Below are 25,600 nucleotides of genomic sequence, written 5' to 3'. Positions count from 1 at the left end.
ATACTGCGCTTTTCCCCTTGTAACCCGGGCAGGTATACTGGTACAAACTGCTCACCACCCTCAGCTCTTTAAAACTCTCCAACTCCGCTCCATATCATAGAAAAGAACACTCCAAATAGTGTAATATTTCCAATAAAATACCTTTATAAAAATAATATAATAATGAACTCACATTTAAAAGTGTCCACCTGGGACACTGCAGGGTGAAATCTCTATTGGGATATGTGATGGTCCTATACCAAGATGGCGGCCCATGCACTTCCGGTATTACTGTTTGACATCATCGGCATATAGGGGGCAGTATAGGATTGGGAAGGATTTGGGTTCCTCTGACATGTCTTCTGCAACATGACAAGGGTTGACCTTTAACCTTGGCTAGTAAGGACATCACTATATTACCAGATAACGGCTTTCCTGACGGGTTGGTTTCAGACAAACTTGTACCAAAGTCACTGCAAATAATGTATTAAGTGATTCTGGAGAAGAAAAATCTACCTATATATCCTACAAAAGATGAGGTCATTATACTGAGACTTCTTATCTCACGTCTTCTGTAACATAACAACGTTGTCATACAATGAACTCAAACTGATACTTTATAATGTTAGAAACAGAATATCCCCAATATATCAATATGTATTCATTGTTAAACCATTTCATATAAATATATGTATGTGGAAATGGAATATAGTAATATAAACCTGGATGACATAAGTAAGCAAGCATTCACTTCATGTAATACTAATAATAATACAATTGACATTTTTGGATCAGATATTCCTGTCACATAATAATAACACCATATACAATGTAAGGTATAATATGCACTCTTTCCAGAGGATCATGGGAAATAATCATTGTGACCAGTTCTTGTGTCCTTTGTTCAATCTAGACATGGACTCATCCATTTATCTTACCACTTGGTGTCATGTCTAGTCTTCATCTTGTAGCCGTCTGATACCACCATACCTCCCCCCAGATTTATAACCTGGGAACATAAGCTGTAACCACCTTGGAATGCTCTTAGAATCTGTGTTCAGGAACCATGAAATAGAATATACAGAACAAAATGGCTTCCAGCATGTCCATGTAGTGATGATAAGTTCAGCCTTCCTGTTTCATTCTGTGAGCCCAGAACAGTTCTGCCAACCTGGTGATCTACGATTGGCTCATAACCCTGTGGGGTGATAACCTGTAGGCACCTGCTGATCTACGATTGGCTCATAACCCTTTGGACTGGTAACCTGTAGGCACCTGCTGATCTACAATTGGCTTATACCCCTGTGGGATGGTATCCTGTAGGCACCTGCTGATCTACAATTGGCTTATAACCCTGTGGGGTGGTAACCTGTAGGCACCTGGTGATCTATGATTGGCTTATAACCCTGTGGGGTGGTAACCTGTAGGCACCTGCTGATCTATGATTGGCTCATACTCCTGTGTATCCTGTTCAGATGATGATTGCAGCACTCCCAATGTTGTTCATGTAATGGAGTGCACAGTGTGTTCCATCCAAGAAGGGCAGCAAGGTAGAAGCCGGCAATTACAGGCCAGTGAGTCTAACATCGGTGGTAGTCAAGTTAATGGAATCACTCCTGAAAGGAAGGATCATTGATCATCTAAAAACACACAACTTGCTGGATCCAAAGCAGCATGGCTTTACTGAGGGCAGACCATGGCAGACTCGACTGATTGGACTTTTTGACTATATTACTAATGTTTTGGACCAGGGTGGTGCTGTGGACATAGAATATCTTGATTTCAGCAAGGCATGTGATACAGTTCCACATAACGATCTAATACAGAAGTTGGACAAGCTAGGACTTAGCCCTTGGGTGGTTCAGTGGATGTGCAGTTGGCTAAAGGAGAGATACCAGAGTGTGGTTGTAAATGGGGATCACTCAGAACAGAGAGCAGTCACTAGTGGTGTACCCCAAGGCTCTGTACTGGGACCTGTTCTATGTAATCTATATGTAAGTGATAGAACTAAAGGGTTGTTGGGTAAGGGGATGTCTCTTTGCTGATGACACAAAGGTGTGTAATAGGGAGGATATCCCTGGAGGTGTCTGTAACATGGAACAGGATTTAGCATTGCAGGAAGATTGGTAAAAAAGTGGAAATTGCAGTTCAATATTTCAAATCTAAAATAATGCACCTAGGGAAAAAGAATCCCTTGAGAAAGTACAACATTGGGGTACAGTGTTGGCCAGCACTTCAGAAGAAAAGGATTTTGGGTACTTATTTCAGATGATTGCAAAATGAACAAACAGCATGGCCAGGCAGTGGGGAAAGCAAATAGAATTCTAGGATGCATCACTAGAGGGGTCACCAGCGGGAGGAAGGTATGACAGAATGCGGCATCCGACCTCAGCCCTTCTCACCAACTCGTGACCGAGGGACCAGCCGATCTGCCACTTGTGTAACAATGCCACTCTCAGTTGCGCCCTGAACAAAGATTTTCCAGCTTGTGGCACTACAATCTATGTGCCAGCAGCCTGAGAGCGATTGTTACTGGTTAATTACGCAATTAACCCTTCACACTGCCACCACCACCTTTTTACAGAGAAGGAGGAAACTCACAAATCTTAGCAGTAACACTATGATATTAGTATAAGTGTCTGTAATACACACTGTCACCTCAGACAGGGATATCAGAGGATTATTACATACAGGAACACTCTTCCAGGGACAGGGATATTCAGAGGATTATTATATACAGGAACACTCTTCCAGGGACAGGGATATTCAGAGGATTATCACATACAGGAGCACTCTTCCAGGGTCAGAGATTCTTTAGTTTGCATTAAAAGCTTTAGAGACAGTTCAACACTTTTCAGAAAATAGGATTTATTACTAAAAAGGTCAAAATGGTGCAATAAAAATATTTACAAACAAAGATGTAACAAAGATATAAAGAGAGCAATAAAACAACAGAGAAATAAAAGAAAGGAGTTCAGAAGGCAGAATACTTGCAATATCCTTGGTTTGAGCAGAGTCCAATTGTCCGAACAAAAAGATTGCCTTGGCTCTCAAGTCTGTTAGATGTTTTCTGATTGATGTTAAATGAGAGCTGTCTTCTCCAGGCTGTCAGTCTTTTTCTACCATATTAAAGGGGTGTCTCCTGAGAACAAATGACCAATCATGCAGTTTGGGGATGGGTGTTAGGCGGTAACCAAGGTTATGACCAAATCCCTTACAATTTTATACCAAGGTCAATAACCTTCAATAGGTACAGGCAGCATCCTAGCAACTGACAGATTAATATTTAGAAATATATTCCAAACCAGGGGTGGACTGACCATTTGGAAACTCGGGCACTGCCCGAGGGCTCGGGGTGAGTAGGGGGCCCCATGAGATGCCCCTGGTACCTTTTTCATAGGCTTTTTTGAGTTTGGGCAAGGACACAGGGGCCCCATGATCCCCTATTGCCCAGGGGCCCCATGAGTTGTCAGTCCGCCCCTGTTCGGAACACAAAGATACCAAGCATAGCATACCCTTGTCACCCAGGAGGAAAGAGACTGCTTCTTCTCTCTTGTAGGCACTAACATAGTAATGTAAGGTCTTGTGTGACTCATATTAAAATGATCTATCTGTATATATACTTCATATTAATGTGCCCAGTTCCTGCTGAAGTTTATAAATTGTATGAAAAATTACTCTTGTGGAATGTACATTTTATGGCACGCTCTGCTCTAATAGCCTAACAGGTCATGACTGACTGAGTTATTGTTTTACAACCAGGCAGAGGGAAGTGGTTTTCCAGCAAACCCCCTGGAACCAGACTAATTAGAGGTTTACAGCCCTGGAGCTGATCTATCTGTGTTTTATTTAGGATAATAGATCCTGTTGACATCCGTCAACTTGTAGCTATGCATTCCATGGACAAAGGGATGAGGGAGGACAGAAGGGAACATGGCTGAAACCTAACAAGATGGCTGTCATGTACAACGTCTATGCCTCTATTGCACACAATCATCACAGAAGGAGGTCCTGATTCCTCTATATAGATCTTTATATTGCTAGAGGGGTCACCGGCAGGAGGAAGAAGGTCCCGATTCCTCTATATAGATCTTTATATCACTAAAGGGGTCACTGGCAGGAGGAAGGAGGTCCTCATTCTATATAGATCTTTATATCACTAGAGGGGTCACCGGCAGGAGGAAGGAGGTCCTGATTCCTCTATATAGATCTTAATATCACTAGAGGGGTCACCGGCAGGAGAAAGGAGATCATGATTCCTCTAGATAGATCTTTATATCACTAGAGGGGTCACCGGCAGGAGGAAGGAGGTCCCGATTCCTCTATATAGATCTTTATATCACTTGAGGGGTCACCAGCAGGAGGAAGGAGGTCCCGATTACTCTATATAGATCTTTATATCACTTGAGGGGTCACCAGCAGGAGGAAGGAGGTCCCGATTACTCTATATAGATCTTTATATCACTTGAGGGGTCACCAGCAGGAGGTGGAAGGTCCTGATTCCTCTATATAGATCTTTATATCACTAGAGGGGTCATGAATCATGCTGAGCCCTCTCTGGGTAGTTATGTCTGAGACTGCAGAAGGACCCATGGCTGTTGAGACATCTGACTTGGTTGGTAATTGGTTTTCCATGTGCTCAAGGATTCTTTTGCAACCTCTGCACCATGTAAGACAAGGCAGAGATTGATTGACAGATGTCCCCTATTGCAGAGGCCTCCCTTTCAGACTCCATCATTGGCTGACTGGTACTGTCATGTACCTGATGGGGGACTGAAATGACGAGGTCGGCCTTACTTGTGTCACTAGCCCTGACCCCACTGGAAGAGGAACAGAGGGTGTCTAGGGACCAGGGGGACAAGAGCGCCAGCAGGTGTTGTTTGCAGCTCTTGCAGTTGGAGACTTTGGAAGACTGATGAACCTCCAATTGAGGCACAGTAGTGATATGCAGAGCTGGTATGGTAGATCACCAGGTGTGCACCAGAGCAAGGCAGGAAGCAGGCATGGGAGACAGGAGCAATGTCATAGGAATAGCCGGGGTCATTAATGGGCGGACAGCAAGGTACCAAATCATAAGCAAGCCAAAGTCAGGAGCAGAGCCGAAGTCAGGAACCAGTATCAAGCAGGGGAGTAATCAGAGTCAGGTCAGGAACAAGCCGGGTCAGCAACAAGGAAATCACACACAGGAACGAGCAGGAAACAGGGAACAGCTGAAGACCAGTCAGCACTCAGCACAGGCAAAGGCACCTTTTAAATAGTCCACCTGGAGCCAATCTTCACCGTGCATGATCGTACATTTCTGTGCACATGCGCACGTCTAATCACCAGCCGTCTCACGGGAATTCCCTTACAGAGGGGTCACCGGCGAGAGGAAGGAGGTCCTGATTCCTCTATATAGATCTTTATATCACTAGAGGGGTCACCGGCAGGAGGAAGGAGGTCCTGATTCCTCTATATAGATCTTTATATCACTAGAGGGGTCACCGGCGAGAGGAAGGAGGTCCCGATTCCTCTATATAGATCTTTATATCACTAGAGGGGTCACCGGCAGGAGGAAGGAGGTCCCGATTCCTCTATATAGATCTTTCTATCACTAGAAGGGTCACCGGCAGGAGGAAGGAGGTCCCGATTCCTCTTTATAGATCTTTATATCACTAGAGGGGTCACCAGCAGGAGGAAGGAGGTCCTGATTCCTCTATATAGATCTATCACTAGAGGGGTCACCAGCAACCTCATTTAGAATACTGTGTCCAGTTCTGGAGACCTCGCTTACATAAAGGTGATAAGATAGAACGAGTCCAGAGACGGGGAATACAAATAGTGATATCAGGAGAGACTTCAGGAACGTAACATGTCCAGTCTGGAGGAGAGAAGGGAAAGGGGAGACATGACTGAAACCTTTACATACAACAAGGGAGTGAATAGGGTTCAGGAGGACAGGATTTTCAATATAAAACCAAAATGAAGAACACGGGACATGACCTCCAACTAACTGGAGGAAAGTTCACAACTAATCTCAGAAAGTATTATTTTACTGAAAGAGTAGTTGATGCTTGGAATACATTTCCAGTAGAGGTAGTGAGCCAGAGACAAATCACAGAGATCATCACAATAGTACACAATGAATGGCTATGAATGAAAGCCATTCATTGTGTACAACTGTCATATGATCACTGTGATTGGTCATAGCAATCACATGGTACTGGGCTGGCCAGATAAAATGATCTGTCATTTGGTGGACACAGCAGGTGACATATCAAGATATAGCAGAGCCACTAGACTTGGAGGACTTCATATGATGTCCTCCCAGGATGGGAAAGATCCCGCTCAGCTGTCATTCTGCTATAGGCCTGGTGGGAAGCAGTTCATTACAGGGGACACTGTACAGGTTCTACATGTAGTCTCGGGGGTCCCTGTGGAAGTCCATGTGTGGACATTTCTACCTATGATAAATGACAGGCTAAACCCACCTGGAGACTTTCTCCACACCTGGAGTGTGCGGAGTTCTTGGAGAACGTCTACACAGTGTTTCCAGATTGGCTTTATCACCCCAACGAGCTCGCTCCAGTTCATGGATGTCATCATTATGTTTGGAGGATCTCACCAGTCAGGAGCCTTTCCTGTCATCCTACATGTTCCCTTCTGAGGATTGTTCTATCCTTCCAAACAAATGTATGAAATCATGGATGAGTCCTCCTTCTATGTGATCTAGAAGATCTTCAATCACAATGTCTTTATGGATGAAGTGGATGGCCCAGTTTATATATTATTTATTGCTTTACAGCTTTATTCCCTCCAGGATTCATTCTTTATTTATAGAACCATTCAAGGAAGTGTTCTTACTTTGAGAGATCTCCACCACCATTCCTCTGTGACCATTACATCCTTGTCATTTATGTCTAACATCTTCATTATGAGTGGATTGATAGATATTCTTATACTTTAGGATGTATTTTTGCATTTTTTTTACCCAAAAAGATCTGTTTTGGAGATCTCTGTTTTATTATGTATTTTGTTTTTATCTTGTGTTCTGTGTCTTTAAGACTTTTCTATCTGTAGTAAAATATATTATTTAAACAGTTGGTTGCATAAGAGTTAGGTTTATTGTTTCTTACTTTTTTTAGTTCTTTTTGATCTTCCCTGGTATCTCTGTAAGGTAGATACAATGCTGGAATGGTTATTAGGGGATGTTTCTCGGGGCTGCAGTTCCTCTGAACTCCACAAGATGGTGACCTCATTTCTCTCCAGACAGGACTTCTCTATGGGATACAGATAGGAAGTGATGTCAGGTACAGACAGGAAGTGATGTCAGGTAGACAGGCCATTCCGAGAGGTGAGTGGGGAGGAAGCAGATCAGAGACATTGGTGGACGTGGCAGCAGAGGAGGTAATAAGATGTTATTTCCTATTTACACCCAGTAACCTCACCGTCACGTCCGTCCTCTTCCTCCATAGTCACGTCCGTCCTCTTCCTCCATAGTCACGTCCGTCCTCTTCCTCCATAGTCACGTCCGTCCTCTTCCTCCATAGTCACGTCCGTCCTCTTCCCCCATAGTCACGTCCGTCCTCTTCCCCCATAGTCACGTCCGTCCTCTTCCCCCATAGTCACGTCCGTCCTCTTCCCCCATAGTCACGTCCGTCCTCTTCCTCCATAGTCACGTCCGTCCTCTTCCTCCATAGTCACTGTCAGGGCTCCGGGGTGTGACCAGAGGTATGTGACTAACGCAGGCTTCAGATAAGTTATAAACAATATAATTTATTAAAGACTAACAATACAAACATAAACGCAGTGCAATACTAAAACATAACACAGTGCAAACGAACCAAACCAAACCACCCACAGATAACAGTACTTACAATGCAAGCGTCGTCAGGCAGCCCGGGTCAATAACAATCGGGCAGGTAGGAATAGGGGGTCAGGCAGAGAATGGTCGGGGTCACAAGCCAGGGATGAAACAGGAGAAGTCAGCAGAGGTCCGGAATCAGGCAGGGTCAGCAACGAATTAGTCAGACAGGAACAGGGATGCAGGTAACAAGATACAGGGCCCAGGAAAACCACACACCAAGGCAGAGACTGCAGGTCTGGCCATCCCTTAAATACACCTCCGTAATCAGCTTCAGGTGTTTGGCTGGATGCAAGGTTGAGTCTCTGATTGCCGGGAGCACCCGCTGGCCAGCCCTGGTACTGCAGCCCACAAGGCAGGTGAGTCCCACCATTACTGGCAAGTCCATTCCTTACAGTCACTGTGATGTCTTTTATCTCCAGCAGATGATGATACACACATATATAGTGTGGGAACCCAGATTAACCCCTTCAGGGGCAGAACATTCCCCCACTTCCGGGGCCGGAACATTCTCCTCATTGTGGAGATAAATTCTAGTAATATGGTCCTCTAAACAAACAGCACTGACAATAAATAGACAAGACAAGGACCATCCTGACCATACATGGCCTACAAAGGACAATGATGACACTACACAGGCAGCCAATGGGCAATCATTACACTATGCAGCCAACACAATGATGGAGTGCCGGGGTCAGGAGTATGGAGCATAGAGCCCCTTACATTGCTGCTCAGGAGGAAGAAAATATTCCTTTTCAACAAAAAATGTATATAAATCTGAGGCGCTTTTAGGATTATGTGGGGTTTCAAAAATGAAAGGAGCTTTATAGCGACTAAAACATTTAATATGTGTAACATTGCGCTGTTTATCTCCTCCTCCCCTCCCCTGCCTGTCTCCAGCACCGCACCCGGGGACTAGCAGGGAGGGGAGATTCCTTGCAGTGTAATGAGAACCGATTGGCTGCTCCTCAGGAAAGGGGAGTGTCCGGCTTATCTTTTCTCCCTTTCACTCCCAGAGCCATTTTTGCATTTTTGCACGTTTAAAAAATCATTTTATCCTGAAGTTGACACAAAACCCCCAAAATATCGATTTTCTGAAAGTAGAGACTTTAGAGAATAAAATAGCGTCAGTTCTAATTTTTTATGTCACAAAATATTATCACAAAGTCTATGAAATGCCAAATGTCAGTAAAAAATACTCTTAAGCTGATTTTAGGGCATAAAAAGCAATAAATGACCCATTTATGTGTAAAAATATAAAAGCCGAGGTTGCAGCAAGTAAATAGATATCCAACATGTCAAACCTTAAGTTGTGTGTGCTGAAATGGTGACAACCTTTAGTCCCCGGTATTATCTATAGGTGACACATTTATAGCCCCTTCTAGGTCATCAGTATAGAGTACGGAGGAGGTCTGCTCCTAGAATTATCGCTCTCTTTCTGGTGTGACCGGCGATATGTAACGTGTATCACAATCAATGTTATCACGTGTAGGCGCTCCAGCGTGTGCTCTTAGGTTTGGGTGTGCATATATGTGGGGGAGGGGGGGGCCTTAAAATTTTTTAAAGGGAGGAGTTATGTACTTGGTTATAACTTTAATTCTTTGCATTTAAAAAAAACATTTTTACTTAAGGGGACAAAGTCCTCTATGAGATGACGTTTGATGACAGGTTCTCTTTATTGAGACATCCAGGGTCTAAAAGACCCCCAATGTCTCCCCTGTACTCCATTGGATGTAATGTAGCGCACATCGCACCGCATTACATTCTTTGCCGTCCTCGATGGTCGGGAAATCTGTCATAACGTCACTTCTGGGTCAGGACAAGAAGGGAGTGAATGTGTCCGCTCTCCTCCGTCCCCTCTACCCTCCAACACCTGCTGACCCGGGCCCACAGATGGGCAAGCAGAGCCGGGGAAGCAAAGTAGGTACAGGAGAGGTTCACACACACGGGGTGGCAGAGGCTGGCACCTGAAAGGAGAGCCCTGTGGCTTGCCCTCAGCAGGGATAAAGATTAAACACAATACTTGCCCGGCCCCCAGAACTACATATCCCGGGCGTCGGGTGATGTAAAGTGACCATCCCTGCATGATGAGCCGACATTGACCTCACAGCACTGCCTCAGAGCAAACTAGTCATAGGAAGGATCAGATTTATCATTCCTTGTCTGCAGATCTAATACTCATCAAAACCAGTTCAGAGACCAAACAAACCCAACAGAGAAAAGGGGCCCCGGACCTCAAAATTGTAGTAAACACTAAACAGTCCAAACAAAATGTCTTCCCATGGGGGGAGTAGTTCTTCAATGTCCATCAACCCTCCTATTCCCCCCTCACATCCACATCCTATTATTGTGTGACCAATACCATCCAAATCATTCTTACTTTCATTTCCCAAAGTTATCCGTCTACAAGGAGACCTGTATAGATCACATGATGGCACCAATGAGGATGGAGGAGGACCGGAGTCACATGACTGAGAAGATACTAAACCTCACCCTGGAGATCATCTACCTGCTGACCGGAGAGGTGAGGAGGATTCTGGGAGGTCACATGACATCGCTCTTATCTCTATTAATAAAACAGACCTGACTGGAGAGGTGAGGAGGATTCTGGGAGGTCACATGACATCACTCTCATCTCTATTAATAAAACACAGACCTGACCGGAGAGGTGAGGAGGATTCTGGGAGGTCACATGACATCACTCTTGTCTATTCTGGTCAATAGACCATTTTATTTTTGCACACATTTAGATGATGTCAGGTGGTTGATATTGTTTTATTTGTCTCCTGATCTGTAGGATTATGTTGTAAAGAAGAAGTCTAGTGGGGAGCCAATCTCAGGAGGATGGAGCAGAACCCAGAGCCTCACCATGGTGCCTCCATCTCATTCTCTGATACCTGAGAGGGAGAAAGAGCAGAAGATTCTGGAACTGACCACCATGATGGTCCATCTGCTGACAGGAGAGGTGAGCGGTGCCGGGAATTCTGGGACATTCTCCAGTAACAGACAAGGGATGTGTCTGGATGGTGACTGTATCATTGTGTGTGTCAGGTTCCTATAAGGTGTCAGGGTGTCACTGTCTATTTCTCCATGGAGGAGTGGGAGTATTTAGAAGGACACAAGGATCTCTACAAGGACGTCATGATGGACAATCAGCAGACTTTGGGTTTTGTGAAGATTGTAAGGAAGGAATTTCCCCGGAATGAGACGATATTGAAGCTCACCCTGGAGATCCTCAGCCTGCTGACTGGAGAGGTGAGTGTAATGAAGGGGTTAAATCTGACTGGGCTGTACACTGGGAGGTATTCAGAGTCACTTGAAGTCTTCTGATGTTCTGTAATCAATAACGACATCCACACAAGTACTATGAATACATAAAGTGTCCGGACTCTATGAGATTTGGTTATAGCACAAGATGGCGGCATTGGTTATAGAAGAGAACAATCTCAGCTTTAGTCCAATCAGGGAGACCCATGATTACCAGCATGCCACGCCCACTGACCACTAAATCCATGGGTGACATTTCCTGGTGGGTCAGTGAGCCTTACTAGTAAACCATTAGTGACTCTATTATATGACTTCTAGAAGGAGCTATAAATCTGACCCCATTGTCATCATATCATTGGATGGAGATGTCTGTCCTTTGCTGAGTCGGCACATTGTGGCCAATCGCTGGAGAATAAATCTAGAGCTGACCATAGAAGTGAGGGATTATGGGAGAGTGAGATTTATCTTTGTATCACACAGAACTGTACAGGAGTCATGAAGAAATCTACCGACAATGACACCAGAAGGAGATCTCATCGTATGACCACAAGATCCTCGAGAATCCAGAATTCCATCACCATCCCCCCACCTCCATCCCTGATCCCTACAAGACAGAAGACACAGAAGATTCTAGAAGTCACCAAGAAGATGATGGAGCTGCTGACAGGAGAGGTGAGCGGTGCCGGGAATTCTGGGACATTCTCCAGTAACAGACAAGGGATGTGTCTGGATGGTGACTGTATCATTGTGTGTGTCAGGTTCCTATAAGGTGTCAGGGTGTCACTGTCTATTTCTCCATGGAGGAGTGGGAGTATTTAGAAGGACACAAGGACCTCTACAAGGACGTCATGATGGACAATCAGCCGCCCCTCACATCACCGGGTAAGAGGAGACTTTATTGTAAAGGAGAGAGCAGTACGGAGGATCCACCTAGATCCCCCATCATCTGATAAACACATAGAAACAATGGATTCAGTCAGTGTGTGTGTTTCCTACAGATGGATCCAGTCATGGGAACCCACCAGAGAGATGTCCCCGTCCTCTGTATTCCCGGGATTCCACACAGGAAGGTCACACCATCCCTCACCATCATCAGGTAGATGATGACAATTATTGGTAGTTGTGATTTATACACAGCATGTTTGTTACAATGAATGTTTTATTATATCTTTCAGAGTGGAATCCTCGGGGATGAGAATATTGATGTTAAAGAAGAGTATAAAGAGGAGGATGAGGAGTATGAAGTGATGGAGGAGTTTTCAGAAGGACACAAGGATATGATGGAGCCACCTAATACCAGGAACCCACCAGAGAGATGTCCCCGTCCTCTGTATTCCCGGGATTCCACACAGGAAGATCACACCATCCCTCACTATTACAAGGTTGGGGGGATGGGGAATCTAGAACATGGACTTGTAGAGACTATGGGCTCCAATCACAAAGCGGTATCTTCCCGTATCCCAGTATGTAGTAAGATGCTGCATTCTGTTTTTTAGTAGTGAATCCTGCGGGGAATTTACCACTGGTGTCCATAGCAACACTTGTAAATAGCTTGTTGTTAAGGAGAGGGCAGCCGCCAGTGTCCCCAACAACCAGTAAACAAGGAGCGGACGGCCACCAAGTTCCCCGCTGACAGCTGTGACAGGTCTGGGATGGATTTTGAGGGGAACCCCGATGCCAAAATAATACAAAAAGTGTGGTTTCCCCACTAAAATCAATACCAGACCCTTAGTGAGTGCCCACCTTCCTCCTGAACCATAACAGGCCACATATCCTCAACATTGGGTGGGTGCTTCAGGGCAGGGGCGCTCTATCCTCCCAAAAGCACCTTGTCCCCATGTCGATGGGGACAAGGGTCCCTTCCCCACAACCCTGGGCAGTGGTTGTGGGGGGCTTATTGGAATCTGGAAGCCACTTTTAACAAGGAGGCCCCCAGATCCCAGCCCCCCACAATGTGAATGAGTATAGAGTACATAGTACTCCTATTCATTCACCAAATAGTGTAGTGTAAAAAAACACTGGAAGTAATTTTTGACAAAACAAAAATAAAGAACAATATCCCCCTGATGTAGATCCATCGATGATCCAATCACAATACTCGCTGTCATCGCTGACTCAAATAAAAAACAAAGCTCCCCTCCTGACATCTGACAGCTCCGCCGCCTCCCACTTCTAAATAAACTAAGGAGCACTACCACCCTGTGATGTCACTGGGTGGCCTTGCCCTCTTGTGACATCACCAATACAACATGCCCCGGTCAGTGACGTCACCAATACAACATGCCCCGGTCAGTGACGTCACCAATACAACATGCCCCGGTCAGTGACGTCACCAATACAACATGCCCCGGTCAGTGACGTCACCAATACAACATGCCCCGGTCAGTGACATCACCAATACAACATGCCCCGGTCAGTGACGTCACCAATACAACATGCCCCGGTCAGTGACATCACCAATACAACATGCCCCGGTCAGTGACATCACCAATACAACATGCCCCGGTCAGTGACATCACCGAGTGGCACCGTCCCTTAATATATTTAGTGGCAGGAGGCAGCAGAGCTGTCAGACAGAGGGGAGTCTTCATTGGGAGCGGAGCTTTTCTTTCCGAGTCAGCGGTGACAGCGAGCATCGTGATTGATGATGGATCTACACCGGGGGGACATTTTGCTTTAGTTTTGCTTTTTTAATAAAGGACTTGTCAAAAACTGCCTGCTGTCTTTTTAACAGAATACTTTTTTGGGGTGAATAATTTGGGGTACCATGTACCCCATACTCATTCACATGGGGTGAGGGATCTGAGGGCCCCCTTGTTATATTTTGTAAGTACTCTTCCTGCAAACCTCCACAGCCACTAGCCTGGGTTGTGGGGAAGAGTCCCTTGTCCTCGTCAACATGGACAAGGTGCTCTGGGGGAGCAAAGCCCCCCCTGCCCCAGAACATCCACTCCATATTAAGGGCATGTGGCCTGGTATGTTTCAGGAGGGAGGTCACTTGCTTGGCCCCTTTCCTGACCTGCTGAGCAGCATGCTCAGATAGGGGTCTGGTATGTATTTCTTTCATTTTGACAAGGGGTTCCCCTCAAAATCCATACCAGACCCGGGGGGGACCCCACGCCATTTTCTTAATATTTTGTTGCCGGTAAATCTTTTTTTTTAGATTTATCGGTTGGTTAGGACGTGGTGGCCGCTCGCTCCCTAACAACCATGTTGTTTACTGGTTGTTAAGGATGCCAGCGGCCGCCCACTCTTTACCAAGCAGTACACATTTCCTGAATGCCGCATGTCTCCACCACTAATTAATGACCGCATGCATTTCATTCTTTATTTCCTTCTGTGAATGTAACACCTGTTCATGCGGTATTTACTGAGCGTGTTCAGTGTTTGTGGTCAATACCGCAACACGGGATAGGAAATGGACAGTTTCAGGATGGCATGCGGTATTTAGGGGAAATGTACCCACATATCACATGTGATCTGCTTCTGTGAAGGGAGACAATGTGTGGATTTTGTGTGTGATGTCACAATCATAAATCTTACATTTTACAGATGATATTTTCTCTCATTTCCTTGATTTAGAGTGGAGATCCAATCGATATAGAATTTGAGGTGAAAGCAGAAGAAGAAGAGGCGTATGTGAGGGATGATCAGCAGTCTATGGAGGAGGATGGAATAACGGGGACATTTATAGAGGAGGACACTCCTACAGAGATCAGCACAGGTGGGTCATGAACACTAAATCCATTCCTCCACCCATACTGCTCACTGATTGGTCCAGAGTAGGGCGGGGACTGGGTGATATCAGCCTGTAATCCCCTGGTCACTTTCCTGAGCTGTGTTCCCCGTCCTGTATTCCTGGATTTCTCTCGGATAATCTTCCTTCTCTGTGCTGCAGACACAATTTATGTATCTAGACTGGATTTATGGAGGTTCTGGGGTTCAGCTGGCAGCAAAATGTTCATTTTCACCATAAGTGTTACTAGACCTAGGCACCTGGACATGTTCTTATGATCTTATTCCTCATGGTGGTGACATAGCAATTCTCCCAGTATTTGTCACCTGTGCCGGGTGGAGGGATATGTCTGTAGTGTCTCAGACCCAAGTCACTGAGTGCAGTCTCAGGAGATGGGAGGCAGCGGTGTGGGATCTCTGCAACTTGTCATTAGAAGGCAGGGGAAGCAGTTGAACCTGAAGCCAGTGAAGCCTAGAACAGTCCAAAACATTCAATCACTGATTAGAGGGGAACCAAAAAGGACTAAAGGTGCCTAGGCTATCTGGAAACCTGTCTAGGAGGGTGCTATGCACTATATAATTTATATTACAACTTGACCCATGCACTATATACTCTATGTTGTACATTACATACTCCTGACCCCTGCACTATATACTCTATGTTGTACATTACATACTCCTGACCCCTGCACTATATACTCTATGTTGTACATTACATACTCCTGACCCCTGCACTATATACTCTATGTTGTACATTACATACTCCTGACTTCTGCTCTCCCTCTCCCCCCACTGCTATATATACACATAATATGGATTCTCCTTTGTTCCCCCCATTTCCTCCCAGCTGGACATTTTATATCGGATGCTGGGATTGGAGCACAGACTTTTACATGGTGATAATAATGTGATAACATCCTCCAACTTTGGACCCTTAAACAGAAAGTGATAATGAGGGAGGAGTCAATACCCCAATGATGGTGGTCTTCAGGATCAGTCCAGTCTTCATCTTGGTTGTTCTCCCCCCATCCTCACTCTCTGACCTCTGGTGGGGCTCAGCCAGTCCTGGTTTGGGGTAACCAATCAGCTCCTGTCTAGTAATCCTCTTTGTCTTTGTATTTTAGTCCATGGCCGGGAGATGAGGAAAACCTCCGAGGATTGTCTCACTTTGTCTCCAGACTGGAAAGTAGAAGATGAGGACATCACACAGTATAGTCCAGGAGAAAACCCGGCTCCCTCCAATGTCCATCCGGCACCACTCAGTGTAGATGGACCATCGGATTCCTCGTATCCTGAGGAACCTCAGACTGTGCGGGACCATGCCGGCCTTCCAGCAGGGAAGAGGCTGTCCTGTACTGAGTGCGGGAAATGTTTCCATTCTAAATCCAATCTTAATGTGCATAAAAGATCTCACACAGGAGAGAAGCCGTATTCCTGTCCTGAGTGCGGGAAATGTTTCCATTCAAAATCCAATCTTAATGTGCATAAAAGATCTCACACAGGAGAGAAGCCGTATTCCTGTCCTGAGTGCGGGAAGGGTTTCCGGCGTAAACCAGAGCTTAATGTGCATAAAAGAACTCACACAGGGGAGAAGCCATATTCCTGTCCTGAGTGCGGGAAATGTTTTTCACATAACTCCAGTCTTTACCTTCATAAAAGATGTCATACAGGGGAGAAGCCATATTCTTGTCCTGAGTGCGAGAAATGTTTTTCACAGAAGTCCTATCTTTACCTGCATAAAAGATCTCACACAGGGGAGAAGCCATATTCCTGTCCTGAGTGCGGGAAATGTTTTTCAGTCAAGTCCATTCTTAACAAACATCAGAGATCTCACACAGGGGAGAATACGTATTCCTGTCCTGAGTGCGGGAAATGGTTTTCAGACAAGTCCAGTCTTTACACACATCAGAGATCGCACAAGGGGGAGAAACCTTATTCCTGTCCTGATTGTGGGAAATGTTTCAGTTCTAAAAAACATCTTAATAGGCATAAAAGATCTCACACGGGGGAGAAGCCGTATTCCTGTCCTGAGTGTGGAAAATGTTTTTCAGACAAGTCCAATCTTTACAAACATCAGAGATCTCACACAGGGGAAAAGCCGTATTCCTGTCCTGAGTGCGGGAAATGGTTTTCAGACAAGTCCCATCTTTACACACATCAGAGATCTCACACAGGGGAGAAGCCGTATTCCTGTCCTGAGTGTGGGAAATGTTTTTCAGAAAAGTCTAGTCTTCACAAACATCAGAGATCTCACACGGGGGAGAAGCCCTTTTCCTGTCCTGAGTGTGGGAAATGTTTTTCAGAAAAGTCTAGTCTTCACACACATCAGAGATCTCACACGGGGGAGAAGCCGTATTCCTGTTCTAAATGCGGAAAATGTTTTTCAGTGAGGTCCTATCTTTCCAGGCATCAGAGATCTCACACGGGGGAGAAGCCATATTCCTGTCCTGAATGCGGAAAATGTTTTTCAGACAACTCTAATCTTTACACACATCAGAGAACTCACACAGGAGAGAAGCTGTATTCCTGTCCTAAGTGTGGGAAATGTTTTGCACATATGTACGTTCTTCACAAACATCAGAGATCTCACACGGGGGAGAAGCCGTATTCCTGTTCTAAGTGCGGAAAATGTTTTTTAGAGAAGTCTGATCTTTCCAGACATCAGAGATCTCACACGGGGGAGAAACCATATTTCTGTCCTGAGTGTGGGAAATGTTTTTCACATAAGTGCAGTCTTTCCAGACATCAGAGATCTCACAAGGGGGAGAAGCCGTTTTCCTGTCCTGTGTGCGGGAAATGTTTTTTACAGAAGTCCGATCTTTGCAGACATCAGAGAACTCACACAGGGGAGAAGCCACTTTCCTGTCCTGAGTGAGGGAAATGTTCCTCACTGAAGTCCTGTCTTCCAGCACAGCAGGGGTCTCACACAACCCTGGAGGTGTATTAGTGCCTTGAGTGCGGGAAATGTCTTCTAGATGAATGTTGCTGGACATCCCAGCTCTCATGTGGGGAAGAAGCACACCTTGATATACACCTCAGATATACTCCATGGCTGATCTTCATCATGGAAGAAACAGTTTAAAGGAGATCAGAGGTCCCCAAAGACATAGATGAAGTGTGGGACCGGGTTGGCCATTGATGGCAGGAGAAGAATAAAAATGGAGTTCTACCTGAAAGGATCTAAATAACCTCCATTTTGTAGATGTACGCCTTTTTAAGTATTAAGTTAGATTTTTGCAGATATATTAGAAGTTTAATGGAACTGTTTTAGTTTGCTGAAGGATGTATCAACAAAAGACAACATGACCCTGAAGTTTTCTTTGCCCGGCTATTTCTCAGAAAGCTAGCAAAAACAGTTTATACCAAGAAATGTATATGTCATGTTTCATGTAGTCAGCTCATGATGGAAACTTACAATTACAGTTTTAGAACTCGCTCCCCCCCCCCCTTATTATTATCTGTATCCTATATAATCTTAGTAATGTCTAATAAACTTTTAACATCTCTGAACATAAGCTGCCGTTATTTCCGTGTTCAAGGGGTGTTCCCAGAATTCTGCTGATAAACCAGGAATCTCTCCACAGACCTGGGGACTCTGAGGGGATAAAGAAAATCCTTTCAGCTGGGGGCTCGGCCCGGGATGACCACCCACCTCACTTGGTAAGTAAACCTTTTGTCTTTTTATGACTAAAAGCTCTTTCTTGCCCTGTGTTGAGGGAAGGTCTTGAATCATTCTGTATTGTCTATATAGACCCGTGATAACCTGTAGCTGCTTTTGGTAAGAAGACTTAACTTTTTGGTAGAGTTACAATATAGTGCACTATATATATATATAAAAAAAGAGTGTTTTTGGTAAGTCACAGATTGTTCTTTGGTAGTGTTAGGGATGCGGGTATGACCAGAGATGTGTGGACTGACACAGGGAAACGCAGGGTTCAAATATGGTGTAAAACAATATAATTTATTAAGATTATACAGTACACAGTGCAAAAACCAAACCTTCAATAAATAACAATATGTGCGGGAACACAAACGCAGTCAGGCAGGGTCGGTAACTATCGGGCAGACAAGGTACCTAGGAGCAGGCAGGAGAGTGGTCAGGAATATCCGGGGTCTGTGCAGGCAGAGTTCTAGCAGAGTCACGATCAGGCAGGATGCAGGTACAGGGGCTCATGGGAACAAACACCAAGGCACTGACTGCAGGCCTGGCCATTGCTTAAATACACCTCCTGCAATCAGTCTCAGGTGATGGCTTGATTGCAGAAGTGAGATTCTGGCTGCTGAGAGCACCCGCTGGCCAGCACTGGTACTGCAGCCCACAAGGCAGGTGAGCCCCAGCACCACCTGCGCTGAGCCCATTCCTAACAGGTAGAACAGTGAAGAGATAACTTTTGGGAAGTTATCAAAAGGTTAAGTCTGTGGAGCAGATTCTTGTTTATCTTTTTCTTTCTGTTGCGTAGAAGTATAAGTTAATTTGTTGTGTGGAATGAAATAAGATTATAAAAAGGTAAGATAGATAATCTTACCCACTGTCTAAATATGGGTCAGGGAGGTAGTTACCCACCAGGTCCCCCAGAAAAGAGAAAATTGTAAGGATTATGTTACTAGAGTTTGTGGAATGGATTATTTAATCAATCCCTGGGTGGATTGTATGGCAGGCTGGACAGAAGCCATGGGAAGTACAGACCCATTCCCGAGAGAGGGAGAGATTTTATGGGAATTTTAGGGATTTCTCTGAGAGTAACATCAGAAGGAGGTATTGTTGTCAGATCCTCCAAAGTACCCATTATACCCACCTATTTCAATGATGAGAGTCATCCCTCACACATTACACCCCCTCCTGATACACATCCAGTCTGGGCCACAAATTTTATGGATGTAGGATTGATTTCATGTACACCATACACAGTCACACTCAAGGAAGGGGCATTGCCCTACAAACAGAGGCAATACAAATTGTTGCCAGAGAAGGAGGAAGGGATTGCTCCTCTAGTGGAAAGATTTTTAGAGACAGGTATTTTAGAAGAAACGGTTTCTCCTTACAACACACCTATCAATCCTGTTAAGAAGCCGGATGGCTCTTACAGGTTTGTACAAGATCTGAGGGCCATAAATAATTTGGTGGTTCCAATAGCCCCAATAGTGCCTGATGTGCCATCACTCTTCACCTCCATTCTTTCTTTTTTTTTTTAATTCAAATATTTATTAATTTTTCATATTTATACATACATATAAAAAAAAGGAAAGAAGAACATAACAATATATTTCTTCAACAATCTCATATAATATATACAATTCTTAATCCTATCTCCTTCTATTTCCCCCTTTTTATATCCCTTCCCTCCACCCCTACACCCTACCACGTCCCTCCCCCCTCCCACTCTGCATTACTCTCTTACATCCTTCCCTATAAAATCAAGAAACTTCTCTTATCATTTCCCAGTGCTTCACATATATTCATTTGATGTACAAAATCTTCCCATTTCCCCATCTCCTATTATATATCTCCATCTTGTCTTCTTGGATATAGTACAATTTCTCCATCCTAATAATCTGATTTACTCTCTCTACCCAATCCTTTTCTCTCGGCACCTCTGAGCTATGCCAGAACTTAGGTATCAAACCCTTTGCTGCATTTACATAGTACCATATACCCAAGTCTTTGTATTTATTCACTGGTAACTCTGTTTTATGTAATAAACACACTTCTGGATCTAATCCTATCTTTATCCCTGAGATTTTCTTTATTAGGTTGACCGTTGTCTCCCAAAAGCTTTGGATCATTGGGCACTCCCACCATATATGAAACCACGTACCAATCTTTCCACACCCCCGCCAGCACTCTTGTGTTCTCTCTACACCCATTTTATGTTCAACAGTCGGTGTGATGTGCCATCTTACCAAACACTTATAATTTACCTCCACCTCTCTCATACTAATGTTTTTGTGTGTAAGTCTATATATTTTCCTCTGTTTATCCTCATATATCTCTATCCCCAAATCCTTTTCCCATTTTTCTATGTACATTGGTTTTGCTTCCGTGCTTAACTCTGTGAGAATCCTTTAAATTTTTGCCGTACCCCGTTTTCCATCTCCCCGTGATTCCAACAACCTCTCAAACAAATTCCACTCCTTTCTCCCTCTCATGGGTTTCGGAAGACCCTCAACAAAGTGTTTTAATTGGTGATATTTCCACTCATCAATCTTAATAAAAAGTTCCCCTCCACCTTTCTTTAAATCCTTCAATGTATTCAATTTCTGTCCATCCATAATATCCCTTAGTTGAATGTCTTCCTTTTTAATCCATTTTCCCATACTCCCCTCTATACCTGGTGGAAAATACTCCATATTCCTTAGTGACATTAATTGTGAGTTAAAATCCCATTTCATACACTTATGTAAATTATCCCAAACCTTTAAAACACTAAGTGTATATACACTCGTGGTATCTTTTAAACCTCTGTATTGTGCGGGTGCCCATATGTTTCTACTCAAATCAACTCCACTCAGATCGTTCTCTATCTTAACCCACCTTTTCCCCTCTATATTGTGTGTCCAATCATAAATTCTAGTTAGGACTACAGCATTATAGTATCTCTTGAAATCTGACACTCCCAATCCCCCCCTCTCTTTACTTCTACTCATCACATCATAGGATATTCTAGATTTTTTATTTTTCCATATAAATTTTATCATCTTTTTAATTTCTTTAAAAAAGGCCTCTGGGAGTCTAATTGGGATCATCTGAAATTTATACAAAACTTTGGGTACAATTATCATTTTTATCAGATTTATACGTCCTATCCAGGAGGGGGTTCCTCCTCCCAGTTTCTTCAGTTCCTCCTTAATCTCATTTAGAAGAACAATATAGTTTAATTTATACAATTTTGCATATGAAGCAGTAAGTTTAACCCCTAAATATTTTATCTCTCTATCTCTCCATATAAAAGGGCATTTTTTTTTATCTTTTCTTTCTCACTATTTGGAAGATTTACATTTAAGATCTCAGTTTTTGTTGGGTTGATTTTTAAATTTGATAATTCCCCATAATCTTTTAGGCTTTTTATTAAATTCGGGAGTGTTATCCTAGGATTTCCCACATAAAACAACAGGTCGTCTGCAAAAGCTGCCACCTTATGTTCAGTTTCCCCTATCTGTATTCCCTTTATGTCTACGTTCTTCCTAATTGTTTCCAGCAAGGGTTCTAATGATAACACATACAACAATGGGGACAACGGACATCCCTGTCTTGTCCCATTTGACATCCCTATGGGCTCAGATTTTTCACCATTAACCAAAATAACCGCAGAGGGCGCTTTGTACAATTTTCCTATCCACTCCCTCATTCTACCACCTACCCCCATAAACTCCAGGGTGTCCATCATAAAATTCCAATTTACTCTATCGAAAGCCTTTTCCGCATCGATCGAGAGCACCACTGCCGGGGTTTTCCCCTTCTTAGCTTTCTGGATCAACAACATAGTTCTGATTCCATTATCTCTACCTTCTCTCCCTGATACAAAACCAACCTGATCTCCCTGGATCCATTCTGACATTAAATCTTTCATCCTATTTGCTAAGACCTTTGCATATAACTTCGTGTCTACATTTAGAAGTGCGATTGGCCTATAACTGGAACATTGAGTAGCGTCCTTCACTTCCTTATGTATAAGTGTTACATGTGCTTGTAGGGATTCCTGTCTAATCTCCATTTCTCCACCTAGGGTATTCATATACTCCTTCAATTTAGGTATTAACAGTTCACTATATTTTTTTATAATACCTCACAGTATATCCGTCTGGGCCAGCGCTTTTCCCCACTTTAGTGTTTTTTAATGCTATTTTTATTTCCTCCTGTGTGATTTCTAATTCCAGGGATTTCAATAGATCTTCATCTAACTTTGGTAATCCTGCATTTTTTAAGTATGCCCTTCTTTTTTCTCTATTCTCATTTTCACTATTATTTACTAAATCCTGAGGATTAATATTATACAACTTACTATAATATTCCTTGAACACCTTTTCTCCCTTGGGATTTCTTATTTTTTCTATATAATTTCTATTTTTCTTTTTTCTCAGGGCTTTCATTAAATATTTTCCTGGTCGATCTCCCCATCTATACCTCTCCCCTGCTACTTTATTAAATACTCTCCTCCTCTCTTCTTCCATTAATATTTCCAGTTCTTTCTTCTTTTTTATTACCTTCTGTCTTATCTCACTTGTTCTATTTTTATGGATCTGTTCCAGGTCATATATTTCTTTTAAAAGCCCCGTCATTTTCTTACTCCTTTCCCTTTTCTTTTTTGCCCCTAGCGCGATTAATATACCTCTAATATATGTCTTATGGGACTCCCAAACAGTGGCCACTGACACGTCCCCTGTTTCATTCTCCTGAAAGTATCTTTCCATCTCCTTTCTACTTTCTAATCTGCTGATCAATCTCTTGGTCTAGTAGAAGAGCCTCATTTAACCTCCATCCTAACCCCCTTGTCAGCTGCCTCCCCCATCTTACCTTCATTATAACCGGGGCATGGTCTGAGAGAGTCATTGTCTCTATTTCTACTTTAACCACCCTCTCAATAAGTTGATGATCTACCATTAAATAATCCAATCTCGAGTAAATCTCGTGTGCATTAGAGAAGAAGGTATAGTCTCTTTCCTTTCCATGCATTACTCTCCATATATCCACTAGTTGACCCTCATGTATCTCCTTCTTTAAGGTCCTCAGAGACCTACCTCCCTCTCGTTGCACACAAGAAGTTGTGTCCATCTGTTGATCCAAGCATAGATTCAAATCCCCTGCCACTATCAATCTTCCCTTTTTAAAATCCATCAATTTACTTAATATCCCTTTCAGGTATACCTCTGGTCTCTTATTTGGGCAATAGATATTTGCTATTGTACACTCCATTTCCTGCAATCTCCCCTCAGGATCCGTCTCTCTCTCCTCCACCTCCCACCTTACGTTTTTTGCAAACCCAACTGCCACCCCCTTAGCTCTCTTAATTGGGGAGTCTGCATAAAACCATGTTGGATAATTTCTGGTGATTAATTTAATATTTGACTTAATCTCAAAATGTGTCTCTTGCAAAAAAACTACCGAAGCTTCTCTATGTTGTAATTCTTTAAATAGCTTAAATCTCTTCCCAGGACTATTCAACCCCTTTACATTATATGTTATAAATCGTATATCTTCCATATTTCTACTACTCATATTTCTATTACTATACCCCTCCCCTCTCTCCTCCCTCTCTCCTCCCCCCTCCCCAACACCCACCCCCCCCCTCAACAATCCTCTCATCCCCCTCCAACCCCCCCTCCCCCATTAGGCCTATTCTTTGCCATCTAATCCTTTGTGAGCCTAATGCCACGTTCGGATCTTAACCCTGAGGTGGATCTCTAACCTTGTACGATTCAGCTTCCCTCCATTTCCCCAAATGCTCCCCTTTCCTTCCATTCTCTATTCTTTCTTCTAACTTGCTGCCACTCCTCTTTTCCCTCAGCATATATCCCTCCTTCTTCTTCCGCCCAACCTGGAATCTCTACTCTTGGAATATTAAGTTTATCAAAAAAGTCTCTCAAATCCTCAGGAAATCTCAAGTATGCAGTAACTCCATTCTTCCATCCAATTAGACACATTGAGCCACTCCATCTATATTGTATATTCTGTTTTTTCATCTGTTCTATTAGTGGTCTCAATGATCTCTTTCTCAATAATGTCTCAGGTGTCAAGTCTGCAAAGATTTGTAAATTTTTCCCTTCATACTCAATACTAGATCTTCCTTTTATCTTCTTCCATATCTCTTCTCTCTCTCCATTTTTATTAAATTGTACCACTACATCTCTCAGTCTCTCTTCCACCCGATCTCGTTGGAACCTTCCTAACCTGTATATATTGTCTAATAGGAATGTCTCAGTTCTGGATCTACCCATAATGGAGTTTAGGATTTTATGTATTGTCTCTCTTAAATCTTTTTCTTGTGGAAGCTCCAGAATTCCTTTTATCCTGAGGTTATTTTTCCTATGTATGTTACCTTGTATCTCCAACTTATACCCCAATTTTTTCTGTTCTTGCCTAATCTCCATTATCTGATTTCTCAGTTCAGGAATGACTTGAGCGTGTTTTTTAATTTTTTCTTCTGTTTCTTCTACTCTGGTCAAAAGATGTTCCAGGTCTTTCCGAATAATTCCCATCTCTTGTTTAATTGATTTTTCCAGATTTCTAAATATTTCTGCCATCTCCTTTTTATTCGGGATTTGTAGTTCTCCTTCATTTTCTCTTAGGTTTATTCCTCCTAGTATTTGTTGGCTATTGTTATCCATTTCCACAGGAGACCTGGTGCTCTTATCCATACTGTTTTCCATTATACTTTTTTCACCTGCCCCCTGAGATCTTTCTGGGGTCACATTACCTTGAGACGTAAATTTTCTAATTGTTCCAGTTTGGGAGTGCTTGGGACCACTCCCTTTACTATTTTTACTCTTCATATTTTCTATATATATCCAGACCCTCTTCTTTTAAACTTTAGGGTATATGCTGAAATGAATCCTTTAGAGAAGTTCTAATTTCTTCAACCTAATTGGAGTTCCCCCCTATTTCTCTATATATATTTCTCCTGCTGTATCAAAGTACTGTCCATAAGCAGATTTAATACACAGTCCAGCCACTCTCACTCACCCTCCTTCCAGCTGTTTTTCCAGGGAGGCTCTCCTTTAGGATCTCTATCCTTTGATGTGGCTGTGCTCCTCTTCCCCTTGATTGGGAGGGGGGGGTTC

At 43.5% G+C, this 25,600-nt stretch overlaps 2 protein-coding genes across 2 annotated transcripts in view; both read left to right on the top strand.

Moving 5' to 3' along the window:
• LOC149461908 (uncharacterized) overlaps positions 1–25,600 on the top strand; it is a 93,562-nt gene that overhangs the window by 24,867 nt on the left and 43,095 nt on the right. The window contains exons 8-13 of the mRNA XM_089677745.1: positions 12,079–12,185; positions 14,672–14,813; positions 15,266–15,273; positions 15,963–16,067; positions 16,746–16,812; positions 16,981–17,684. Coding sequence (XP_089533871.1) covers positions 12,079–12,185; positions 14,672–14,813; positions 15,266–15,273; positions 15,963–16,067; positions 16,746–16,812; positions 16,981–17,684 — 1,133 coding nt within the window. The remainder of the gene's footprint in view (positions 1–12,078; positions 12,186–14,671; positions 14,814–15,265; positions 15,274–15,962; positions 16,068–16,745; positions 16,813–16,980; positions 17,685–25,600) is intronic.
• LOC149461909 (uncharacterized) lies at positions 244–11,826 on the top strand. Its single transcript, XM_089677702.1, has 4 exons — positions 244–264; positions 10,874–11,077; positions 11,570–11,761; positions 11,803–11,826. Exons 1-4 carry the CDS (start codon positions 244–246, stop codon positions 11,824–11,826), a joined length of 441 nt encoding a protein of 146 aa, XP_089533828.1.

The sequence above is a fragment of the Staurois parvus genome, unplaced genomic scaffold (assembly GCF_062004578.1).
Source record: "Staurois parvus isolate SC_StPar_1 unplaced genomic scaffold, SC_StPar_1.0 ptg000191l, whole genome shotgun sequence".
Taxonomy (NCBI): Eukaryota; Metazoa; Chordata; class Amphibia; order Anura; family Ranidae; genus Staurois; species Staurois parvus.
This window is presented reverse-complemented; position numbering and strand designations above follow the sequence as displayed.